The sequence below is a fragment of the Labrus mixtus genome, chromosome 15 (genome assembly GCF_963584025.1).
Source record: "Labrus mixtus chromosome 15, fLabMix1.1, whole genome shotgun sequence".
NCBI classification, from domain to species: Eukaryota; Metazoa; Chordata; class Actinopteri; order Labriformes; family Labridae; genus Labrus; species Labrus mixtus.
This window is the reverse complement of record NC_083626.1, coordinates 16,051,917-16,076,385: the sequence shown is the minus strand read 5'-3', so window position 1 is coordinate 16,076,385 and position 24,469 is coordinate 16,051,917. Positions and strand designations below refer to the sequence as shown.

Below are 24,469 nucleotides of genomic sequence, written 5' to 3'. Positions count from 1 at the left end.
GAACATTTCAAAAAAATAATTGGGCTACTACTGAAGAAAATATGTTGATGTCAGATTACTGTGTTAATTTAAAATGAAGTAACCCAAAATATCCACTTGTATAAACATACAGTTTTGTTGTATAGATAATCATTTCAAATGTAGACCCTTTTTTATAAGAACATAATGTTTTAAAGTGAGTTAATATTTCTCTTGAGCATTAATATTAAGTTATGGTCGCTCTCATACTATTTAATGTTTTTTTCATTTAACAATCTTTGTCAGTATTTTTTTTCCTTTCAAAACAAAGTATGCAAATATTTGCACATGAAAAACACAGTAATATGATTTTTAAAATAAAAAATCACTATCCTTCTCTCTCTCTCTCTAGCTCTCATTTATATCTGTTTATATCTGTCAGCGAAGTCACTTGTGCTGCTGTTGACCCTTTGACATTTACCACTAGCTATTAAATATTATGAGGCCACCGTGTTTATGGGCTTTTACTGAAGAATTGTGTATTTCCCTTGATGTAGGTGCTCACCATGCTTTTACTTGAAGATGATTTTTATTGTGTTTATTTCCAAATGTCGGTCTTAATGCATCTTTGAGATTCTTTACAGCTATTTCTTAAACAACAGATTTCGTTCTCTCCCATTGACCTGTTCGACCTCTCTCTTCCTCTCCCCGCCCTTACTGTTTGCTTCACTTCACTTAAACACGTAGCATTGCCGGTCTGGGCAGCAGGCATCAATTATCGTATTGCACATTGGATTGAGCCACCAATCATTTCTCTGTGCGTTCATTAAGAAATCATCTAGAGAAGAATTGTGCAAAATGTAAATTTTTCAGGTAGCCTACTGTTAAAATCAACATGGCACACCCAAATCCGCTCACAGGATGAACAAAATATGTAACAAAGAGTAACGCGTAAAGCTACCTGCTTCTCATTCAACTGTTCCCTAAAAAATAGGATCTGGTGTATTTTTGAGTAGCCTATTTGGAAATGTCCTGTCTGTCAGCAATGACCTTGTTTAAAAAGAGAACTCTTTGGGCTTGCATTTTGAGTGTGTGCGTAAATGTGTGTCTGAGCGCGTGTCTACGAGACGGAGAGGGGGGCGGTGGGAGGCGGGCACGCCCAAACCCTGGTGTTGAATGACGCCCGTATCTTGCTTCTTGTGTACATCTGTGCGTCCTGCGATTGGTCGGGGACAGGGAAAGGTACCCAGCGCTGGCGCGCTATGGGCGGGTGGCAGGCCTGTTTATAACCCAGATCTCTCCCTGTGGGCGGGAACAGCAACAGTAGAGAGTGAAAGTGACGCGGAATGAGAGTGAGGGAGACGGTGGAGGAGACGAGGCTGTGGCGGCGGCTGTGGTTGACCAGGGCTCGCAGAGGGGGCGAGGCGGCCGCCCCTGTATGCGTCTTCAACCGCGCATGGACGACCACCTCAGCCTCCTGCAATCACCCCCGCCGAGCGCGACCAAAACACGGGGCGACAATCTGGTGAACCACGGATACACCGAGACAGAGACCGACGTGATGACCGTGGTGGCGTGTGACAACATGCTGGAAGAGTCATCGGCTCTCCCAGGCCATCACTCTCTGGACCGATATGAACCCGATCATGAATGTTGCGAGAGGGTGGTCATCAACATCTCAGGGTTACGCTTCGAGACGCAACTCAAGACTCTCTCCCAGTTTCCAGAGACGCTGCTGGGTGACCCTAAGAAGAGGATGAGGTACTTTGATCCTCTCCGGAACGAGTACTTTTTCGACAGGAACCGACCCAGCTTTGATGCGATCCTTTATTACTACCAGTCCGGGGGGCGCATCAGAAGACCCGTAAATGTCCCCATTGATATTTTCTCGGAGGAAATCCGCTTTTATGAGTTGGGTGAGGAAGCTATGGAGAAGTTCAGGGAGGATGAGGGCTTCATAAAAGAAGAGGAGCGGCCGCTGCCAGAGAATGAATTCCAGAGACAGGTGTGGCTGCTTTTTGAATACCCGGAGAGCTCGGGTCCTGCGCGGGGCATCGCGATAGTGTCCGTCCTGGTCATTCTCATCTCCATTGTCATTTTCTGTTTAGAGACATTGCCGGAGTTCAGGGACGAGAACAGGGATCAGATCACAATTGCACCTGTGATAAATGGCACGCTCCCTTATTTCACCAGCCCCTTCTCAGACCCGTTCTTTGTCGTGGAGACGTTGTGCATCATTTGGTTCTCCTTCGAGCTCCTGGTGCGCTTCTTCGCGTGCCCAAGCAAAGCCACATTCTCCAAAAACATTATGAACATTATTGACATCGTGGCCATCATCCCTTACTTCATAACACTCGGCACAGAGCTGGCAGAAAGGCAGGGGAACGGACAGCAGGCCATGTCTTTAGCCATACTGCGCGTAATTCGGCTCGTTCGGGTGTTTCGTATTTTCAAACTTTCACGCCACTCGAAGGGGCTGCAGATTTTAGGACAGACTCTGAAGGCCAGCATGCGAGAGCTCGGTCTGCTCATCTTTTTTCTCTTCATCGGCGTTATCCTCTTCTCCAGCGCTGTCTACTTTGCTGAAGCAGACGACCCAGATTCGGGGTTCAGCAGCATTCCGGATGCATTCTGGTGGGCTGTGGTAACCATGACAACAGTGGGCTACGGAGACATGCACCCCGTGACAATAGGGGGGAAGATTGTGGGGTCACTGTGCGCCATCGCTGGTGTGCTAACCATCGCTTTGCCTGTGCCTGTCATCGTCTCCAACTTCAACTACTTCTACCACAGAGAGACGGAGGGCGAGGAGCAGGCACAATACCTGCACGTGGGCAGCTGTCAGCCTCTCGCGGACACAGAGGAGCTGAGGAAGACTCGCTCCTCTTCATCCCTGAGCAAGAGCGAGTTTATGGTGATAGAGGAGCACGGGATAAACAGCGCGTTCAAACAGCAGCCTAACTTCCCCACCACGACTAACACCACGCAGCAAAACCACTCTCAGAACTGTGTGAACATAAACAAAAAGATTTTCACGGACGTGTAGCCCACAAAGAGTCATGACCCTGATCACAAGGACGAGTTGATGTGACAACACGCAGTCATTGAGCACGAGCGCAGAGAAGCAGTGTAATATCAGATGGAGAGAGCGAGAAAAGGAAAGAGAGAAAGAGAGCAAACCATGTGTTCAGAGACGCTGCTTTACGCTCCATTCAAAGAATCAAGATTTTTCATTTCAGTGATCTGAATCCATAATTATCTGTCGTTCCATTCGCGCTTGGAGAGAGAGTTCTGTATTACGCCTACTTTTCTTGTCTGAGCGAGGCAATCGACCTGTTGTGCACTGTGCAATAGCCAAAATATGACCACAACAGGTAGTAGTAGAAGCTTTATAACTGACGAGTAGCCTACATATGTAAGAACACTCACAATGTATTAACATGCGTTATGAATCGTGATTCGTCTGTCATAGCCTGTGTATAATATTCAGAATCATTTAAATATGTGTGTGTGTTGAAACACATGTAATGTCTGAAAACACAGTTCTGCATATTATTCCATTAGACAGTTCTGTGCTCTGCCTTTACTGTGCGTTAAATTCTTACAAGAAACAATCCCTCTTAATGAGCTGTTCTTATGCGCCTTTGCACGGCACCGTGTAAACACAGGAGCGTCTCATTGTCGGTGCGATGCACACGTGAGAGACACGGCGCTCCTTCGCGCGCACACAGCGATCAAAGATGGCGCGCACCTTTCTTTGGATTCCTCAAATAATAGCCCGCTGTGATGCAGTCTCCATGGTGATGGACGTTTCCTCGGTAACCCCGGTCCCCGTTGCCATGGCACCCTTGTTACCACAGTAACCCCCCCCCCCCCCCCCCCCCCCCCCCCCCCCAGATGGCTTGGAAAGTATATTGAAGTTTCTCATCCCACAAATCAATTTGTGATAAGACTGTTGCGTGCGTAAAACACAAGCCCAGACATGCGCAGCTCTATCAACCTGAAAATCAAGCATACCCACTGACTTCAGCATTGACACACATCAAATTGATGTAACATCAAGTAGTTAAACTACAACAATGAACTACCCCTCATAAATGAAACAAGCCATATATAATTTGGGAGAAGTGGAAGGAGAGGGAGCGGATGAGGAATTATGAATGGACTTGGGAGCACGTTATGTCTGGATGTCTGGAGTGCACCACTGCGACCGACCAGCAGAGGTCACTGTTCTCCCACTGATGGAACTGGTAAGTTCTGAGCACTGTCACAGAGAACAACACTTTTAGTCTTCACACCAGTGATTTCACTGTCTGCAGATTTAAACAAATGCGTTTTAAACTTGTCGATTCAAGCAGGACAGTTTAATCTGGTAAATGACCCGTCAACAGAATGAAGGGTAAAGTCTTAAAATTACATGAAGTTTTCACTTGTGGTTAAGTGGATTCATATTTAATATTACAAAATAGAGTAAGTTTGGGGACTGTGTTATTTTTTGTCTTTGCCTTGATTAAATCTTAAGAATATAGTGGTGTGTCAGCAGTTGCAGGATAGGTTGTTTTGACTTCCTTTAGCTGGAGTGTGTGACCTTAACTATTTTCCATAAAGGTCTTGATGCTCCTGCAGTGAGCCCAGGTTGTCTTTCACCTTCAGCTGACTTTGTCTATCTAACGAATAAGGGCACCAACAGCATTCCCACCCAGTTTGTCGCAGTGCTGCCCCTCAGTGTCCATCATCTTCTCCTGAAAACAAACAAACAGGTGGCTGCTACCTGCTATGTGACTTCAGTCTTCGTTTGCCAATGGTATCAAAGGCACAGAGACAAATGAAAAACACTATAATTGTTACAGGTTTCTTAGAAGTTTTTTTTATGAATAGACATCATATTCCTTTGCAGGGGGTTGTAGCCTACTCTATTTTATTTGCTAGACATTTTTCTAACATACAAGCATGCTGTAGACTAACCATATGAATTTGGTTTATGAGCCCCATTTTTTCTTGTTTCTTTGAAACTGCTGCACTGCTCTCCCTGCAGATTTATGTCTAGAATTATGTTCCATGTCCTCCCAGACTGTGATTATTCTAACCGACAAAGACACAAGGGTAAGAGGGATATAAAAAATGTAAAAAGGCAGTCCGAGGGGATGAGGCAGGGGATCTATCAAGCATATTCTTTGTGGCTGTTTCTGCACATGTGTGTGACAGAACTCTTACATACCCCCTGCAGTTATGGATGAGTAATAATCAGGGCAGTCTCATTAGCTGGTTTTCCCCTTAAGGCAAAGTGGGAGGTCCCATAGAATGACCTCTGGATTGATTATTCCTTTCTAGTTTGACCCCTGACCTTGACTTCATATTTCAGTGATAGCTCTGCATTTGACATCAAGCGCTGTTTGTTTCAGAGGTCACAAGAAAGCTTCAAAGAAGAATAAAGAGGCTATATTGATCAGCAAGCAAGATATACTGTGGAGGAGAGGGGAGCTTTTTTTTAAAACATTTAACAAGATTGGTCAGTCTGGATATTAATGTCATGGGCAGGATGAATTATTAGATACAGAAAAACATACATTATATTGCACTGTGCCATGCATGCTAATCTTTTCAATTATTATTCTGTCTGGCTTTGTTTTGTGTCGCCACAGCTCACTCGCATTCATGTTTGTTTATGCCAGGCCTAGCTCTCCTCATCATCTTTCTTTGAGTTTACCTCAGTGTAGACATTAAGTTAGACTTTTATACAAGGCAATTTGTCATGAGGGGATGGTTAAAAGGAAACATTACAAGAAAGTCTGCTTAATCCAAAAGTTGCCTCCTTTCACTCTGAACTGAGTCACTGACATTGTTTACACTTTGATTTTTGAACGAGGGCTAATGAGACAGCAGGTAGAGGAGCAGCCATGCATTGTAATAAAACCGTGAAATTGTATGGAGTCAATAATCTGCATTTTCTTTTTCTCCTCTTTTTTCTCTCTTTACCTATTTTTTTTTTTTCTCAGGTGAAGGTTTTTCCATTTTTCTGCACAGACCTCCGGGAACATCTGATGACCGCAATTAGACTGCCTAAAATTTAGGTAAATGGATATTTCTATAAACAGGGGGAGTAAATATGACATTAGTGGACTTTAAAAGACTTTCACTCAAAATGAGTTTTCTGATATTTAAAATGTATAGATTACCAATTAATCTGTTGTGACCCTTCTTCTGTTTTTTTCCCTCTAGGGATGCAATGACTCTGGTCTTCCTGTTGGGCCTGACAGGCCAAAGATAAAAGTTGAGACAGAACTCCCCCTGGATCACTTCCCCCTACTCTGTCTTGTTTCTTCAACCAGGACTTATAAAAAAAATTGCCTTGCTAATCACTCCCTCCAGTGGATCAATACTAAATCCAAAATGCGATCACAAGAATAAAGATAAAAACAGTAATTTACAGTATAATTTTCCATGTATAGTTTTATAGCTCAGTGTGATTCAGGCAGTGACAGAACTCAGCTGGAACTGTGTTTTGGACTCTGACATGTCTCCATACTGCTTTCTCGATAAAAATCAAATGAACAGATTTAGGAAATGGCCAGCAATTTTGCAGAGCACATTTCACTCCTGAACTTTACATGGATTTTTACATTCTGTATTCATGTTTCCAGTGAACGATATTCTATACGAACAACAATAAACAGCTTCCAAGTCAAGTCAAAAGCAATGACAAATGAGGCCAACGTCATTAACTGAAATGAAACTGTGACACGAATCAAAGACTGTTAGCCATATGCCTTTCTTAGCTCTGTGCTCTGTGTTGCTAATATGTGAAGCACACACATGCCTGAGTGTGCTGGTTGCAGCTGTTCCTCCTGACCGGAGAGCAAGAACAAAGGCATGCAAACGCACACAAAAAACAGGCACTGCATACATGCACACATGTGTACACATGCCTGTGAACAGTCTTCTTTTATCCCACAGTGCACTGGTTGTTTTTTTGGGATGGAGCGGAGTGTCTTTTGGGGAAGGCTGTGCATACCAGTATTTGTTCTGAATTATTCTGTCTTAAACATGACCCATAAACAGCTCATCTGCTGTACTGTCTTTTTCAAGTTGCAGCCTGCTTTCTCTGAAATGTCTAGGGCAAGTTTAAGTCCAATGAGTGATATTGTTATCAATTATATGTATGTATTGTTTATTTATATTATGTATGTAAGTATGACTAGAGGCACTTAGATACCAAAAAGCCATTTCTGTGTATGTGTCTGTAAATACAATCCACTTCATTCTGTCTTAAATTGCATTTTTTTCACGGTAACAACCTTATAAATTTGTCAATCATTATTTTACATTGAACGAAGGGGGGGAAATACATGGTCAAAAATCCAGAAAACAAATGGTTTATAAAGGGACACTTAAGTTCTATAAAAGGCAATTTGGTGTATGGTAATAGTGATCTATTTAAAAGGTTTAATCAATCAATCCTGTTCCATTTAACAGCAGCATAAAAACCGATGTAAACACATAAAAGTCACCGAAAAATTTTCCCAAGAGTCCCAAACAGTGACGTTCTTTATAAGTAAACAAGGATGTTTTTCTCGGAGCCCTTCGGACAGCTGGTTCCAGGCAAACATACTTACAAAGTAGTGTTCACTATAGTAGTGTGACAGACAGAACAGAGGTGACCTCTCTTTAACTAGGTGACTAGGCCAGTCCTTCATGGAAATATACACATCGTATTGTCATTATCAAGAAAGAAAGCAAGAAAATGTTAAAGATAAAAGATACTATGCTAAGGTTTAAAAACATCAAAATTGTAATTGTCCTGGGGAAAAAGATGGTAACTTCTGATTTGAAGAGAACATTTGGCTGCTCATGGTGGGACCTGAAAGAGGACTGAATTGTCTGTGAGCTGAGTGGAAAACTGCATATCATCCCTGTGCAGAGGAGGTAAATATTAACATTCTCCCTGAGCCTCACAGCCATCACACTGTCATGCTGTGTATGAGCAAGTGTGCTTTATTACTTTACTGAGTCCACCAGCTCACTAATAACTCTGCCATCTCTCCAGGCTAGTGTGTTCACAAGTATTAAACTGCCTTCCTGCAAAGCATATTAGGATTTATGTGATGGATTAAGACTGAGTACTCCCCCTGATCATCAGTACAGAACAATAATGGACAAACACCCCTCCTCTTTTTCCGATGCTGTGTCATTTTCTGTCTCTTTGTACGCCTTGAAGATTACAAAATGCCTATGACATCATCAAAGCTCACCACTAGACATTTCACCGCTACAGCAAGAAATCTCCATAGCAACAAGGGAGGGTTGTTTTTACATACAGAGAAAGGCCATCTGAAACAGATTCAGCCCTCTGCAGGTGCACTGAAGGGATCACAGCTTAGGTTGTATTAATATCAACTGTTGCAGTGTTTGTGTGTCAATGGCAGGGTTGGCAGTCTGTCCTTGTGTGTTTGTGGAAATTGTAAATGTGTGTGTGTGTGTGTGTGTCTGGCAAAAGATCAGTTAATATTCCCCACAGGGAGACTGGGTCCCACCATGTAGGGAGTCCAGTTGGACAGCAGGTCTAAGTGGAGATAAGACAATGCCAACAACACCCATTCACGAGCCAATATCAGCCTGTATGCACACAAAAAAAAGCAAAGAGCATTTCAGGGCTAGATGCCAACAAGCTCATGATGAAAATATAATACAACATCGCTAGGAAGGTAATTGACTTCAATGACTTAGGCTGCAATAACTATTTGTTATACTTATAAGGCCACACAGAGAAAGGGAAATAGAAGTTCTTGACGCAACCTTTAACTTATTATGGTCTATTCTTTCCTGAACATTAGCTTAGCTTCTATGTACTCTCTTTTAGCCCTGTTTCTTGTCTCTAATCAAACCGAGGGACACTATGTGGTAATTCAGCACTTAACTGCTCCTCTATGTTCACTACAAGCTGCAGTCTGTGTCGCTTTGGAGTTTAGAAAGTGGTGAGGGGCCAAAACACTTCCATAAAAGCCTAAACAGAGGAGCAAACCATAAGTTCTTGAGTGCTAAATATTATCTACACCTGCTTATCAAAATTCAGATGATAATTTTCCGCAGGTCATTCACTTCAAGCAACCCCCTTTCACATAAAGCCATTGTTTCACGTTTTCATTTGAATTATTTAAACTATAACTACTGTAACGGTAAATATTTATTTATTTTTCATTTCTGTTGATAAGGGGCATTTTACAGACTGATGCTTTAGCTGTAAAGCCCTCTGAAACATTTGTCTAATATAAAGTTGTATAAACCTCTAAAGCAAAGCATGATTGAAACCCCTGAAATACATGTTACTCACTTCTCCTTTGTGGCTTTTTCACATTAGTGATATTTCCAGATTCACTAGCAGAGCAACACTATTGGCAGCTGAAGATGGTTGCTAAGGATGATGATGCTGTTGCTAATGCACCTTCTTAAATCAGATTAAATCTGGATGTTGATTGGCTGATTAGTTCCAGTTTGTCGCCACAAGCCCAGGACACAACACTGAACTATATCCAGATATATGTTATTGTTCATGCAAACACACAAAATACAATACAAACTACAATCCTGACACGTAGAAATACACACTCTCTGATGTACTCGAATTAGTCATTTAAATTCACATGTCACATCACATTTGAATTTTTTTGTCAGCTGTTGGAAGGATGGGTCTGCTGCTAGTCATCTCAGCCTTTGCTGTCAAAACAAACAGACTGTTGGTGGAGAGATAGATATTGTGAAACAGAGAAAGAGAGAGAAGATGCTGTGCTCTAATAGATGAGTCATCACTCTGTCACAGTGACCTTTGTCTATACTGCCCTCTCTCACTCCTTTGTTCCATCTATCCATTTCATTTTCATTTTCATTTTCTGCACACCTCTAACTCTCTTCCTGCTCTCTGCATATATGTAAGTCTCCTCACAGCCTCTCTCTCATGTGAGACACATGTCTGCTCATTCTGACATCATTTTAAGCCTTCCATCCTGTTTGAATAACCATTAGCCTCTCTGTAAGGAGAGCTGCATATAGCAGACATATTGCACTGTGCATTCATTGGTCATGCATTATAGATGTCATTAAAACGCTCCAAAGTTTCCCCTCTAACCAAAGCCACACCTTTGTGTGCCAGAGTTGGGTCATTGATTTTTCCTTGTTTTCAAAGGCTGGGGAAACAACAGAAAGTGAAACCACATACAGAATCAATAGCCGAGTACTCTACTCAGAGGGTAAGGACATATCTCATCATGAAAGCAGTGATGATCATCAGACAGGCTGCTCTCAACAGGCAGGTAGAGAACTTCCAAGGTCAGTCTCTAAATATAGAGGGACCACACAGGGAGATGTGATGTGAGAGGAGTGGGAGGAGAAAATGACTGGTCAAAAAACACTTGTTTTATAAATAAGTTGATGCTTTCCATCAAGCAAATAAAACACACATTCAGTAACCCTGCTAGTAGAAGTTCAGTTTAGAAATGGATCTATACTGATTGTTCCTATATTTTCTGTGTTGTCTTTGGATGCAATCAAAAATGTTCTTTATCTTATTCTATTTAAGCTTTGCTTCGGAAGTTTCCATTCTACATTTAAAATTGTTTCATCATTGAAATAAGAGGAGGCATGTTTTGGAGTTCTATTTTTATATCAACATGCCAAAATCAATTCAGAAGATGTCTTGAGCTATCAACATTAGCAGAAAAAAAAGCAGAGCATGCATAATCATTAGTGTCATTTTCATAATTCATTCATATGTGTGCACATTTGTGTACTGGGGTCCTTTAAAAGTTTCTTGTCTTGGAGCTGTTAAGAAAACATAGTTCAGTGTGACTTTGTGAGTGTGTTCTTCAAATACAGTACCTGCACGTGTTCTGGTAGTGTGTGCATGTACATGCCATACTGTACTTTTGACATGTTGATGTGTGTGTGATTGTGAGTGTGTTTGTGTGGCAGCCTCTAAGTGAGTGATCACCTGCAGCAGCACCAGCAGAGGTCATCCTTGAAAAGCTCCTCCCCTGCAGTGTGCTGTCATAAGTTGGATCAACACACTTTTCTCTTCTTTGCTCTCTCTCTCGCTCTCTTTTTTTTGCTTTCTCTCCTCCTCCACCCTCTCTCGCTCTCTCTCTCATCCACATGTTCTACTGCATAAAAAAGGGTGGAGATTTTAGGTCTGCTGACACCCACACTGCTATGCAAATAAGCTGATCATGTCACTAAATGTACCAACTGAACTGTCGTGTGTGGAATTGCAGGGAAATTATTCTCTGAATAGATACATTGCACAAGGTAACATTGGTGGAATAATTGGTTCTGTCTGTGGTATGGAGCTCCCTGCACTTCACTGTCATCCTGGCCTCCATTATTCCTATATTTCCCCATCCACAGCCCAAATAAAACTCACAAAACTTTTAATGTCTAGACATTTTGGGCTTCTCCTGAGGCTAACAAAAAAGATGGTTGAGAGTTTACAAGTTACAGCCAATATGGGGGGGGGGGGGTCATTTGATGGAAAGCATTCTTACGTTTCTTTGTGAGGTTCCATCTGGTCTGATCAGCTGAACACAAAACAGAATCAATGGTCCAATTCAAACACTTGGCACAGGCTGAAGGTGGAGGGGAACTGGAGACAGATAGAGGACCTAAATTGTTGGCTGTAGTTTATAACTCTGAAAACCTCCAAGTCACCCACATCCTAGTAAAATAATAATTAAACCAACCAAATTACCAACAATTTCATGATGTAGAAAAAATGGTTTAGTGAGAATCGAATATAATGTATATAATTGACTATTTGTAATTCAGATGTGGCCATATTTGAATAATTTAAATCTGTTTTTCATTAATTACAATATCATCCATCTTTAGTACAGCCATATCATCTCTATCTGTCAAATTATTTTGCTATTACTTTTTTCCTCTAGATAGAAGATCTAGGATTGGAAAATGTAGACATGGTTCAGGTATGACTTAATACTGGCTTATATATATATGGATAAGCGATCAGTCTTTTATGGCTGGATTACAATATTAAGTGAACCACTAAAAACAACTTATTTGAGGCTAAGAACAAAAACCATAGTAATGTTTATACAACAATAACTTTAAACAAGTAATCTGATGGGAAAAGAGCCATTCCATGAGTGCTGATTTAAGGTACAATAGCACTGGACATTTAAACTTTATGTATCCCTCTGCCTCAAAACATTATAGCAGACCACCTGTTTATAGATGAATCAATTACCCATTCTGTTCTGTACCAAATATCAGCATGGCTGTGACTATTAATGAATCCACAGCTGTGCCGATATTCAGTAGCAGTTAGCGCTCTCTCTCTCTTGGATGATTTTGTTTAACAGTTCATTTTTACTTTAACTTTATATTAATTTAGCCAGTTCAGTTTTTAACTGTAGTGCCAAGTATGAAAGAAAACCATTGAATCAACAGGATTTGACTTAACCATCACACAATCCCTTTTTAGCTCAGTCTCATATCCCATACACTAAGTGCCCCGCCCTGCCAGTAGAACTGTGTTATAGATGATTGCTAGGGTGGGTGATGAATCATTACACTGCTGACACCCAGCATTGGATATTGGTGGCCGGGCTCTTGGCAGAATTGGGCCCTCTTCATTAACATTCATGGACAACTAGGATTCAAGAGCCCTTGGCCATCAATCAGCCGGCTTATGTAAGAGTGTCAATAGCTCCTCATTGAGATCCTCAGCTAAATTATCAAATTGGTTATCAGCTCTGTACAGCAGTGAGCTACTGCTGCTCTTACTCTGGTCCCTGGTCATCATCTTAATACGTATTTTTGACACTTTGATTGGAGAAGGATTGCATATCATGTTGAACCTGTCCTTGGGATAAAGAGAACGGCAGAGCAAAGATGGGGGTGGGTTGAGTGGTTTTCCTCATATATTCTCTTGGGAGTTGCAGAGTTTTCTCATTCAGTATGTGCAAATCCTGCTTACTGCCTGGAGACATATCTGGGTTTGTCCCCTGGCCCATTTTCAACCAGCAAAGCAAACAATGGACTCCAATGTGTCACGCCATTTGCCTGTAATCACTGGGCTCTATGAACTCCATAGTTTGTCTCTGAGTTAAGAGCTGTTAGCATCAGTCCTCTGTTTGTGAGTTTGTGGGCCTGCATGTTCTTCATGGGTCTGGGCAGTAATTAGTGATATGATCAGAGCATAATGCAATGTGTGAGCACATGCTGTACTAGCCGTAAACATCATCATTCAATGAATGTATTACTCTTGTTTGACTTAAAAGATGGGCCCTATAGTGCATTTCTAGTTTACTACTCTCCCCTGCGTTCTAACCAGACCGAAAGAAAACGTGATATAGTTTGTTGGAAAATAGTAAATTGTAGATGCAGAGGACAATATTTAAATTGAAGAAAGCAATTAATTCTGTTTTGTAAGTTTCTACCGTCAAATGTTGCTTTTTGTTTGTTAGTTTGTTTGTTTGTTTTGTCCTCTGAGACGCTAATGTTTAATGGAACAAAAACAGTTACCTCCCTGTGGTGGGCGATGCTTCTTCCCCTTTAATGTGTAGCACTGAGGACATGAGTGTCGGGTGAGGGGGGAGCGCAGGGAGATGGGCGAGGCGCGCAAGAAGCTGTTAGTATGCGCTGCGATGCCCTTCTGCAGCCCACGCGTCTCAACTATGGTGAATTTTGGTGAAATATGAGAGACTCGGGAAGATCCGGCTGCTCTACTACTGTTGGTCGTGATGAGATAACAGCCGCCGGAGAGCTCAGTAACATAAGGGAAGAAGGACAGATATAAAGGAATGGACTCACGACCTCACGGCACCTTGTAAGAGGAGACAAACTGGATAAACATACGTGCGTCAGCACACCGAGAGAATCAGGGTGAATTCCGTGCATGCCATTATCTGAAATGATGCTTCAGACCGACAGATAATGCTATGCTGCTTTGTTTAGTGCATGGAGTCTATTTTGGCTGTCCATGATCTACACAGGAGGGGGCTGCAAATTGCTTGAGCATGTCTGGCACCTGCCATTCCAAACTAACTCACTCGTGCTTGCCAATCAACAACAACACTTTAATTTAGTAATTGAATATCCAAGTGCATGGATTTGGCTGCTTCGTCAAGAATGTATGATCAAATAAATAGTTTTGAACCTTTATAGACGTTATCAAGGGACTGTGTTACTCCATGGAATGGGTTGTGAACATAAGCCTCCATTTGTTGCTAATTTGCGTCATTGGTGTTTTCTTATGGATATTCCCCATCAGAAAAAAAGAAAGTGGAACTGACGTGATTGAGATAATTTACATTATTTTAAGTTAAAGCCAAACACTGATGGCAAAAAAAAACAACTGAATGCAGACATCCTTGGGGATCAAACAGGTGATTTCACTTTAGATGAGACCACCAGAGCGTGTGTGAAGTGAACCCACACTGAAAGCAACGCCTCCTTGTCACAATAAGTCTCTGCAGATAGCAGGATCACCTTTGCTGTTGTTGCACGCTGCCGCGTATTGTTCTGATCCGGGGGCGTCATATTTTGCAGCTGCCGGCATTTTAAGATGAGCTTCTCTCCCACCACCACAACCTCATCGCCCCCCACACCCCGACACCCCCACATGCTTCAACTTGTAGCCTAACTGCATCTCAGCATGTGTCTGCTGGTCACTCACACAAGGGGGGGTTACTCCTGCATCCTCACGCCTTGTCCCCTCTCACATTCCCACTGCTGCGTTGCTGCAGAGCCGGAGTTTGGGGTGATATATGGCTGACAGGGAGGAGCTGCTTTGACCGTGGAGGCTGACTTTTGACCAGGCGCTGCTGCTAGGTCTGTGGTCTAGCCTGACACGTGCCAGAGGAGGAAGGTACGACTTTTTTGAGTTATTTTTAGAAAGTGTTGCCTTGTTGCATCTGTGCTAGTGTTTTTGGCCTGTATAAAGGTCTTGTTTGCAATCCTGAATCCTAGTTTTTTTTCAGTAGCCGAAGGAGTTTGAGTGTTTCCAGTATAAAGCCCTAATGCAATTATAACTCCACCATTGGCTTTGAAAACATCACTTAATAATATTTACTGAAGAAAGTACACAACTTTTAATTGGATCAATAAATTGATGATGTTTCCCTTGGCTCTCTGCTGGGTCATATATATATATATATATATATATATATATGTATATATTGGTCATATCTCATACAGGCAGGGACACTTTCTCCAAGATGGTACAGAGCACTCAGCACATAATCAGATTCGTTGGTTGTAATTGAACCCTGTGAGAGCTGATACAGTATTACTGGCTAGCATATTGATCCTGCAGTGTGCTCATATGAGAGAGAACTCAAAACCTAATACACATAGACATAATGGAGCCAATCACCCCCCCCCCCCCCACACACACACACACACACACACACACACACACACACACCTCCCACTTGTTATATTCAACTCTCCTGCTCTTGCTTGTTTGCAAATAATACAATGTTTTTGGGAAGATGTCAAATTTAGATAATCCATTTGTTCAGAAATATATACCAGTGTAGCTTATGTATATGCATGCTCACAATCTAATTTAATGAATTAATTCAAAATGACAAGTGGTCTTTCTTATAGCATTCATTTTTGCAGTCTTTCTCTGCTTTCTATTCTGTCTCCTAGCTTGCTAAAGGCATAACTGCCTGTACCAGAATCCACCAGTGCGTGGAGGCTTTCTCTTCTCCTGGCCGACTTGGCCCCACCCTATCTGAATCCTGCAGGACCCATCTCCTTCCAGCATGACGGTTGCTACCAGCGACACTTTGGATGAAGCAGCAGCACAACCAGGTCAGCCTCATGACCAGTACGACCCAGAGCCGGACCATGACTGCTGTGAGAGGGTCGTCATCAACATTTCAGGCTTGCGCTTTGAGACGCAGCTTAAAACTCTCTCTCAATTTCCCGAGACGCTGCTTGGGGATCCTAAGAAACGGATGAGGTATTTTGATCCTCTCCGGAATGAATACTTTTTTGACCGGAACCGACCCAGTTTTGATGCTATTTTGTATTACTACCAATCAGGAGGGAGACTGCGCCGGCCTGTTAATGTGACACTGGACATTTTTTCTGAGGAGATCCGGTTTTATGAATTGGGTGAGGAGGCTATGGAAATCTTCAGGGAGGATGAAGGTTTTATAAAAGAGGAGGAGAGGCCTCTGCCAGAGAATGAGTTTCAGAGACAAGTATGGCTGCTTTTTGAGTATCCAGAGAGCTCAGGTCCTGCTCGCATCATTGCCATCATCTCTGTCATGGTGATTCTTATCTCTATCGTAAGCTTTTGTCTGGAGACGCTGCCTGTTTTCCGAAATGATGAAGAGGAGATGCACAACTATCCAGTCCAGTCCATGTCCAATGCCACCTATATCTATGAAGGTTCAAATTATTTTACAGATCCTTTCTTTATTGTGGAGACCCTCTGCATCATCTGGTTCTCCTTTGAGTTCCTAGTGAGGTTTTTCGCCTGTCCAAGTAAAGCTGGATTTTTTGGGAACATCATGAACATTATTGATATCGTGGCGATCATCCCCTACTTCATCACCCTGGGCACAGAGCTTGCAGAGAAGCCTGAGGACAGAGAGACAGGGCAGCAGGCTATGTCTTTGGCTATTCTTCGCGTCATTCGTCTGGTCAGGGTGTTTCGTATCTTCAAACTCTCACGCCACTCCAAGGGGCTGCAGATCCTGGGACAGACTCTGAAGGCTAGTATGCGAGAGCTAGGCCTCCTAATCTTCTTCCTGTTTATTGGTGTGATCCTCTTCTCAAGTGCCGTGTTCTTCGCGGAAGCAGACGAGCCAAATTCCCAGTTCAGCAGTATCCCCGAGGCCTTCTGGTGGGCAGTTGTATCGATGACCACAGTGGGCTATGGAGACATGGTCCCAACAACCATCGGAGGAAAGATTGTGGGCTCTCTTTGTGCTATCGCTGGCGTGCTGACTATTGCCCTGCCTGTACCCGTCATTGTGTCAAACTTCAACTACTTCTACCACAGAGAGACGGAGGGCGAAGAGCAGGCACAGTATCTGAATAGCCCAAGTGTGCCTAAAGCCAGCTCAGCCGACGATCTGAAGAAGTGCGGTCGGAGTGGCAGTGGATCCACGCTCAGTAAGTCGGACTATGTGGAGATCCAAGAGGCTGTGAACCACAGCACTGATGACTTCAGACCAGAGGCCATGAAAACAGGGAACTGTACCCTGGCCAACACAAACTATGTCAACATCACTAAGATGCGTACAGATGTATAATGTAAGCTGCTGTAGATGGTTTACTTGAGCCGGGGTCTACAAGGACTGTAACTGGAGGATGTAGGTGTGACTCCTTGTATTGACCATACGACGCTCTCTTTGGGTGTCTAGAGCAGAAGGAAGGGATTATGTTTGATTGTATGGAGGACTTCATGTTCTCTGACATTCCAAGGCCCATACCATCGATCTGCCACTCGTCTTATTTAGGACATTGTCAGTGTCTGCATGGAGATAGTCTTACCAGTGTGCCAGTAGTCATTCTGCGCGCAACATTAGCCACGTAGTAGCCTAATAAGTAATAATTGATAATAGCATAAGGAAACACTCTTGCTCAGACTGCCGGCGTGGAAGAAAATGCACGATAAAAAATTACTGAGATCAACATACATTTGACTTTTAGATGTAACTTTACATATTCAATTGTGATTAATAACAGACCATACTATCAGCATTCCTGAGCAACTTTAATCTGCTGCTGTAACTGCCAAGGTCCTGACTCAGAGAAAAACCAAATCAATGATATCGCAGCTGTTCTGTCGGGGGAAAACTGAATTACAAACAGAAAGCAAGAGAGCAATACTAATGTTTTTTGTCTGAGAAGAGGACTGAGGGTATGAGCACTCCTCCCTTGGCCCTTACTAGATATTAGTCTAGTACAAGCTCTGTAGAGACCAACAGATAAAGGACAGTGATGTGCTGTAATTCTGGGCCCCCCCATTACAGACCACCTTTTTGTCCTGCAATTTTTCCATGATGATGTCCAAGCGTGTGTGCACACTCTCGCTATGGCTCTGCCTATTTTTCGTAACAGCCAGTGCAGGCTAGAAGAAATGTCCAAACAAAGGGAATGCCTCCTCATTTAGTTTTGTGTGCTCATTTGATTTGATGCATTGTGTTCGTTTTTAGCAATATGATGATTGTCTGCTTGTCAAGTACATTTATTTTTACAGTTTTACAAAGAAACATGGTGAATATTTCCTCTGTAGTTTTCCGAGTGAGTGCCTATTTCTCCGTTAGTCGTTTAACGGCACCTTCAAGTGTCTCTTCAAGCATCACCCAGATGCACTGTAAAAGACATGCAGTGAGTATTGTCTGGTTTGATGCTGTTCTTGCATTCCATGTTTTTAGAAAAAAATAATTAATTGAGGTTAAGGAGAAATTGATTCCCTGAGATTAAGGAGAGAAAACAGTGAGATTTTAATACTGTAGTTTCATCTATGAATAGTTAAGGGTTCCAGGACTCAAAATGTCCCAATGGGGATTCTAAAAGTTGATTATCAAAGGAAGAGCTCAGTTTTCAATTCAAATGACCTTTAGGGGCCATCTACTGCCAGTTTTGCTGAAAAAAGAAAATCCCAGCATTCACATTCATCACTGTGCTATGGTTATTCCAGGACCATGGTTCATTAAAATGCCCTTAAAAATGACATGAATGTTCAATTCAAGCCTGTAGTGCCCTCTTTCTTATATATCCCCAACTTAAACAAAAAGTCAAAATAAGTCAGCTGTGCCTGCCTTTCAATGTACCTTCCCTGTTAGATTGAATTGCAACAAGTGTCTTCAATCTCAATTATCAGGTCAGGTGGACAATTGTGCTGCACCCTGGTACACCAGTTCTGTGTTGTTTGACTTTTATCTCATTATTTTATTTTCAATCTTATGGTATCTGAAAATCATTCCGTTGGCACATATCTCCTATAATTCAGGACCTAAGCAACATGTTTTTCATCGGCTTTATATCTAACAGATGCTTTTCTGCTATCGTTGAACTGCATGTCCATCAAAGTATTCATTGTAGCATGAATATATGAATAACTCTTTAGAAGCAAACCGACATGCATATACTCCTATATCTCTAGAGGTACCAACACTAATGTGCAATATACTGTGTGAAAGACAAGTCTTGTTTTAGAAGTACGTGTCAAGCTTTGCATAATGCATCATCTTTGCCATTGCTGTCTGAAATACTGTTGTCATGATACAAAGAGGGGGTTATGTGTCCAGGAAAAGATTTGTTAGAGAGGATTGAGAAAGGAGCTGCAGAAGAGGGAAGAGAAAACCAGACTCACTCCAAAACACAGAGAGCCGAAGCAGCTATCTGTTCCATAGGTCAGTATCCTGCTGCCTTCAGCTTTAATGTCTTTAGATTCAGTTACAATCACAACCCAGCAGCTGTGTATCGCAGTGAAAGCACAACGTCTGCTGCTAGTACAGTTGATGCACAGGGATTCAAATCGACAGACTTTTTGCTCAGCCAAGTGTATCATTAAGCTCCAAGGGACTGTCTGAGTGCCATTATCTCTGATGTATAGGCCCATCACGCTGTGTGTAATGTTGTCTGTGTACAGTTACTATGTTTGTGTGTGTGTGTGTGATAGAAAGAGATTGTGAGAGAAACAAAGAGCTTTTATAGACACACAAGCTGAGGGTGAAAGCTTAAGGAACAATGTGGATGCAGTCTTAAAAAAACGCTCCTCTTGACTCCAGGCCAGAACGATATGGTGCTCTGTATATTCTATTCTAATTTAGCGTAGGCTACCTTTTACTGCCTGTGAATATACTGTAGAAGGGCATGTAGTATATCAAACTAAGAAACGAGGGAATGTGGATAAGCTGCTGTAACTGCCAGGGACAGATACTTGGAATTGAAATAATGGTTGGAGGTTTATGTGATAGTGAAAGATAAACACTGCCCACACCTTCTTTTGCTTTGTTCTCTGATGTGTACTTTTCTAAACTGTTCTCTTGTACTGGAACACCTATGTGACTTTATGTGGCTTGAAACCTTCGTCTGTACTGCCGTCTTTTCCACTCTTGTTATCAAGCACATTATCGAATCGACACTGTATCAGGACGCAAACCCTCTCCTGGAAAGTTAAAACTGCAGGACGGTACATCAGGACAATCTGATCCAAGGAAAACATGTATTCGCTGTACGACACAACACTGACAAGAGGACTTTTCAAACACACACCGGATACTGTTACATACACAGCTGGTGTACACACTTGTGTACACACACTGCCTGACCATACACCTTTGTGGCCACTTCTGCTGGAAAAACAGACATCACCGGTTCTATCAAACTTCAAAGGCCACACAGTGAACAGACTTCTATCCACTACAGGTGGTGAAAAACACGTAGCCATGTAGACAATGTATTCAAGAGTAACAGCTGCTTTCAATGATGTCTTAAAAGCTTCAGCTTTAAAATGAGCTTCTGCCGTGTACAGATCGCTGTGTAGCAGGGAATCAAAGTGTATGCTTGCTGAATTAATCAAAGAAACTAAACGTGTATCGTCTGTGAATGATGTCTTAGGTTTAATATGCTCCAGGGACGAAAGGTGGGAGTGTATGACATATAATCGAAGAAGAAATATGATTTCTATGAGAACTTTAACTTATTTGTGTCATCAGACACTGTATGTACTATAGATAAACTTGTTTTTTTTCACTATGTTATTTTCTATTTGAATGTTATTCTTGCTCAGCTCAGCTGAAACAGTGCAGGAGCTGAGGTTTGAATGAAATACACATGCAGGCCTTGGTCAGTGGATTCTTTCTGTATTTACTCATTTACCTCCAAACACCTCAAATGTACTTCTACTACTTTACAGTCTCAAATGTCAGTCAATACATTTAGAAAGTACTCAGCTTCTTCACTGTACTGTGATATCCACTCATGTTGGGACTTAACTGTCTGTAGAAATCCTTTTTTCTTTTTTTTTTTTTACCATGTGAAGGAAAAACCAAAAGGCAAACTGTCTATTATAACACACAAAGTAAATATGGATCCTCACGTTTGCCATACCATTCACAAGGACTAATGTATGAACAGATTATTACAGAAAATCCATGGAGAAATATGTTCATTAGAATAAATGTAAATCATAAAACTATTATGAACAATAATGCTGATGATAATGTCAATAATAACATCTTTATGATAACCTCGGGCCACTGTTGTGCTTTTTTTTATGTGATTAATGTGATTGAACTTGTAGTGAATATTGAGCCAAAACTACAAAGATGGTTGTTATTTTAACAGAAGATTAGAAACAGTTGGATTAGCTGCATATACATAAATTAATAAAAAAGCACCACTGGAGTGGATGCTCTTATGTCCATTACAAAAGGTATCTTTGAATCGATTATGGACACTCGCCTCCTCAATGTTTTTCTGTCCTGCTTCTCTCCTTAAGTGAATCTTATTCTCTCTGCAGTTTACTGAGAAAGTGAAGTGGTCTATTTATAAAGACCAAGAAGATAGAGGAAGAGAAAGGAGGAGTGCAAAATGCTCTTGACTCCAGGTTCACTGTAGAGTGAGACAAGTACAAACATTCTCTCTATCAGTGTCATTCCAGAGAGTGGAACACTGCCTCTTGTTGCCTCTGCCTTTTTGCTCTCATTGCTACTGCTGGAGTTTTTCCTCTCTATCATTGTCTTCTCTCATATTTCATATCCCACATCTTCTCTCGTATTCGTCCTTCTCCGTCTCTGCCGCTCCATCAGCTCTGAGCATAAGAGTAATGTAGAGTGGATGATCTGATTCTCCTCTCAGACAGATATTAGCAGGAGTATAATGCTCCCTCTGGTCGTCTCGGTTGGCAGGGTTCCGGGATGTCAGCTCAGGTCAGTATCCTGGTAGCTTTCCAGATAACTGATGGCTATTGATCCTCTGATTGCTGTTTGATTAGCTATATGTATTAAACAGGAGCTCCACTCGAGTACTCTTAAAAGCCAGCCAAATGTCCAACTACAGTATATCACTTATTTGTGGTTTAGATGGTATTTCCCTGGTCTTGTCTTCCAGTTTATAAGGTTAATAAAAATATTCAAGGTGTCCACCAGTAAAGGATAGCATGAATTTATAAATTTCCTTTCGGGTTTCTCTTCTAAGGCCCCACGCTATATTTTGTAGGTAACATATACAAACATGCTTTTAAGCATCTTTCCGCAATCCATCCATTATCTGTACTGCTTATCCTGTTTGGGGTCACGGGAAACTGGAGTCAATCCCAGCTATGATTGGGCGAGATTTAAGTAGACATCAGAAAATTATCAAATGAATATTAAGGCAATAGGTTGTCCTGCAAGGTTCTTCTCCTCTGCCCTACTCCTTTGTTTTTGAGGTAATATTTATAAAACAATGAATAGTGCACACAATATATATCACCAATAGATTACCCTGCATCGTTTGTCTCCTTAGAAAAATGATTTAAAGTGACAACCAGAAAATGACAGCATTTATATACAGCCAATAGCGAAGTTTCTCTACAAATCGTCTTGCTTTTGCTATAGGCTTTATTTACAAAATGATGTAACATGGACCCAAATTTCTTTTACAATTATTATTTTGCAAATAGGTTTGATAAGTTTCTATCCTTAGGACTTAAGGTTTAGGACTTTTTTTAGTAGACAACATCTACAAACAGATTTTAAGATGCTGCTTACTTACAATCAAAAAAGAATATTTCCCCTCTTTAAGCACACATGATTCTTTTGCCTCTCTGAAAGTTTTACTAGATAATTTATTGCGGCCCCCAGAAAATGATTAAAGGAATATATTACAAATAGTTTCCCTACCCAGTTTCTCATCTTAGGCCTGTCACTTTAATAGATTGCGCTTGTGTTTGAATGTTGCACAAGGCCATTTGTAATAGACGTGAATGTCTCACAAGCTGTGAACACTTATTTGATGATTTGTAACCTAATACCCGGCCCAGTTAATGGCTTGTCAACCAGAACTTCCTTTATAGCACACCAGTATCCATAGGGAGAACCATACTGTGTGTACATCTGTACATGTGGAGGAGGGGAAACCCTTTTTTAATCACTGCTCTCCCCACTGTGGAAGCTACTATAAATAGCCCACAGCAGGTTCCCTTTGTGTTTACAGGGAATATCTCCTAATCGCTTTACAGTTTAACCACCAAAGGACTGTGTACATTAACTTAAATACACAGATCTATAGGGCAACAGTGTTTTCTTCACATAATCATGTAAAGAACACACATTACAACGTAAAATAATAAATTGCAGGCTACTATATTGTAATGTATGGTTGATATATAGTGTGTGATAGAGGTGGTGGAGTTGGAGTGGGTAGAAGGTGGACGTATAAGAAAAGAAAAGAGCCACTGGGGAGCTTCAGCCTGTCGATGTATTTAATGAGCTGAATTGATTTATGTGTATGACCCACACTCTGCAGGCTGCTCTCCTTACACCTTTACTTACAGCCAATGCATTGCTCTCCAATACGGTCTAAACTGTCATGAAGCTTTTATTCTGTTAACACAGCTGTAGTATAGCCTATAGCATGCAACATGAGTAACACATACACAATTATCATATAAAGTCAAATAGAGATAGCAGCATTCTGTCTTTGGGTTGTTTACTTCATATTCTTCCTGCATTGTACAGGCACTTTGTCCTGCAGATAAGGAAACATTTTGATAAATCCATCCATTTACAGAGAATTCCCCCAAAAGAGGTCAGGGAAGATTCCAAGGCAAGCTGTGTCTTTACTATACTCCATCTTTTTATAGTTAAGTGTGCTACAACAATAAACGTGTGGAGGCAAATCAAGAAAAATAAAAGCTATGTTAAAAGGCAGTGAACAACATTGCATTTACCTTTGTAGAAAAAGGACTCCCAAAAATGATGCATGATAAAGCAAAGGAATATACAATGCTCTCTTTATAGCATAAACATTGTAAGAGGCAACCAGTGCTGTCTTAATTACAGAGACTCAGTTACTCTTGAGACAACCTCTGTGCAGGCTGCTGAAAATAGTATCATCTCCTTTAACAACAAGTAGGAAGCGGAGTATGAAAACAGCACAAAATCCCATTCTGCCAATAGGCCTCCATGACAAAAAAACAAGTCTGTTTAAAAGTGGAAAGGTTTGTCTCTCCTGCAGAGCTATGTTTGTGTCTGGGCTGACACTCAACATGACGCCCAATGCTTGCATGGTTCTTGTGCAAACACTGAACTGGCATCATAGTAAGAACATAAATGCATCAGGTATTTTTACGAAACACAAATGCTTCGACAATGAAACAGATTTAAAACTGCAAACAGTTAGCGACATGTGATGTTTCAATGACTGGCTCTGCAGAGGAATGAGGAGGATGAGGTTGTTAAAGTTACCCTTTGTGCTGAGTTGTGATTCATATTTTCCCTCTAGAGTCTCGTAAAATTTATCCAAATGACTCACCTGTAAACAA

At 41.6% G+C, this 24,469-nt stretch overlaps 2 protein-coding genes across 3 annotated transcripts; both read left to right on the top strand.

Annotated features, from left to right (window-relative positions):
- The first annotated feature begins 1,116 nt into the window (after positions 1–1,116).
- On the top strand, positions 1,117–6,377 carry LOC132989790 (potassium voltage-gated channel subfamily A member 3). The gene is made up of 3 exons (XM_061057633.1): positions 1,117–4,208; positions 5,955–6,029; positions 6,178–6,377. The coding sequence occupies exon 1, from the start codon at positions 1,397–1,399 to the stop codon at positions 3,002–3,004; it is 1,608 nt and encodes a 535-aa protein (XP_060913616.1). The 5' UTR covers positions 1,117–1,396; the 3' UTR covers positions 3,005–4,208; positions 5,955–6,029; positions 6,178–6,377.
- A 7,195-nt stretch (positions 6,378–13,572) lies between these two features.
- Positions 13,573–21,190, top strand: kcna2b (potassium voltage-gated channel, shaker-related subfamily, member 2b). 2 transcript variants are annotated; one of them, XM_061057535.1, is made up of 3 exons: positions 13,573–13,821; positions 14,712–14,833; positions 15,622–21,190. In XM_061057535.1, exon 3 carries the CDS (start codon positions 15,738–15,740, stop codon positions 17,238–17,240), a length of 1,503 nt encoding a protein of 500 aa, XP_060913518.1. In that variant the 5' UTR covers positions 13,573–13,821; positions 14,712–14,833; positions 15,622–15,737; the 3' UTR covers positions 17,241–21,190. The 2 variants fall into 2 exon arrangements, with proteins under 2 accessions (XP_060913518.1, XP_060913517.1); XM_061057534.1 differs by having other exon boundaries at positions 13,573–13,848.
- The last annotated feature ends 3,279 nt before the right edge of the window (positions 21,191–24,469 follow it).

Bases quoted from the DNA above. Each gene is read 5' to 3' on its own strand.
- kcna2b (XM_061057535.1), top strand. From the start codon at position 15,738: ATGACGGTTGCTACCAGCGACACTTTGGATGAAGCAGCAGCACAACCA.
- LOC132989790 (XM_061057633.1), top strand. From the start codon at position 1,397: ATGCGTCTTCAACCGCGCATGGACGACCACCTCAGCCTCCTGCAATCA.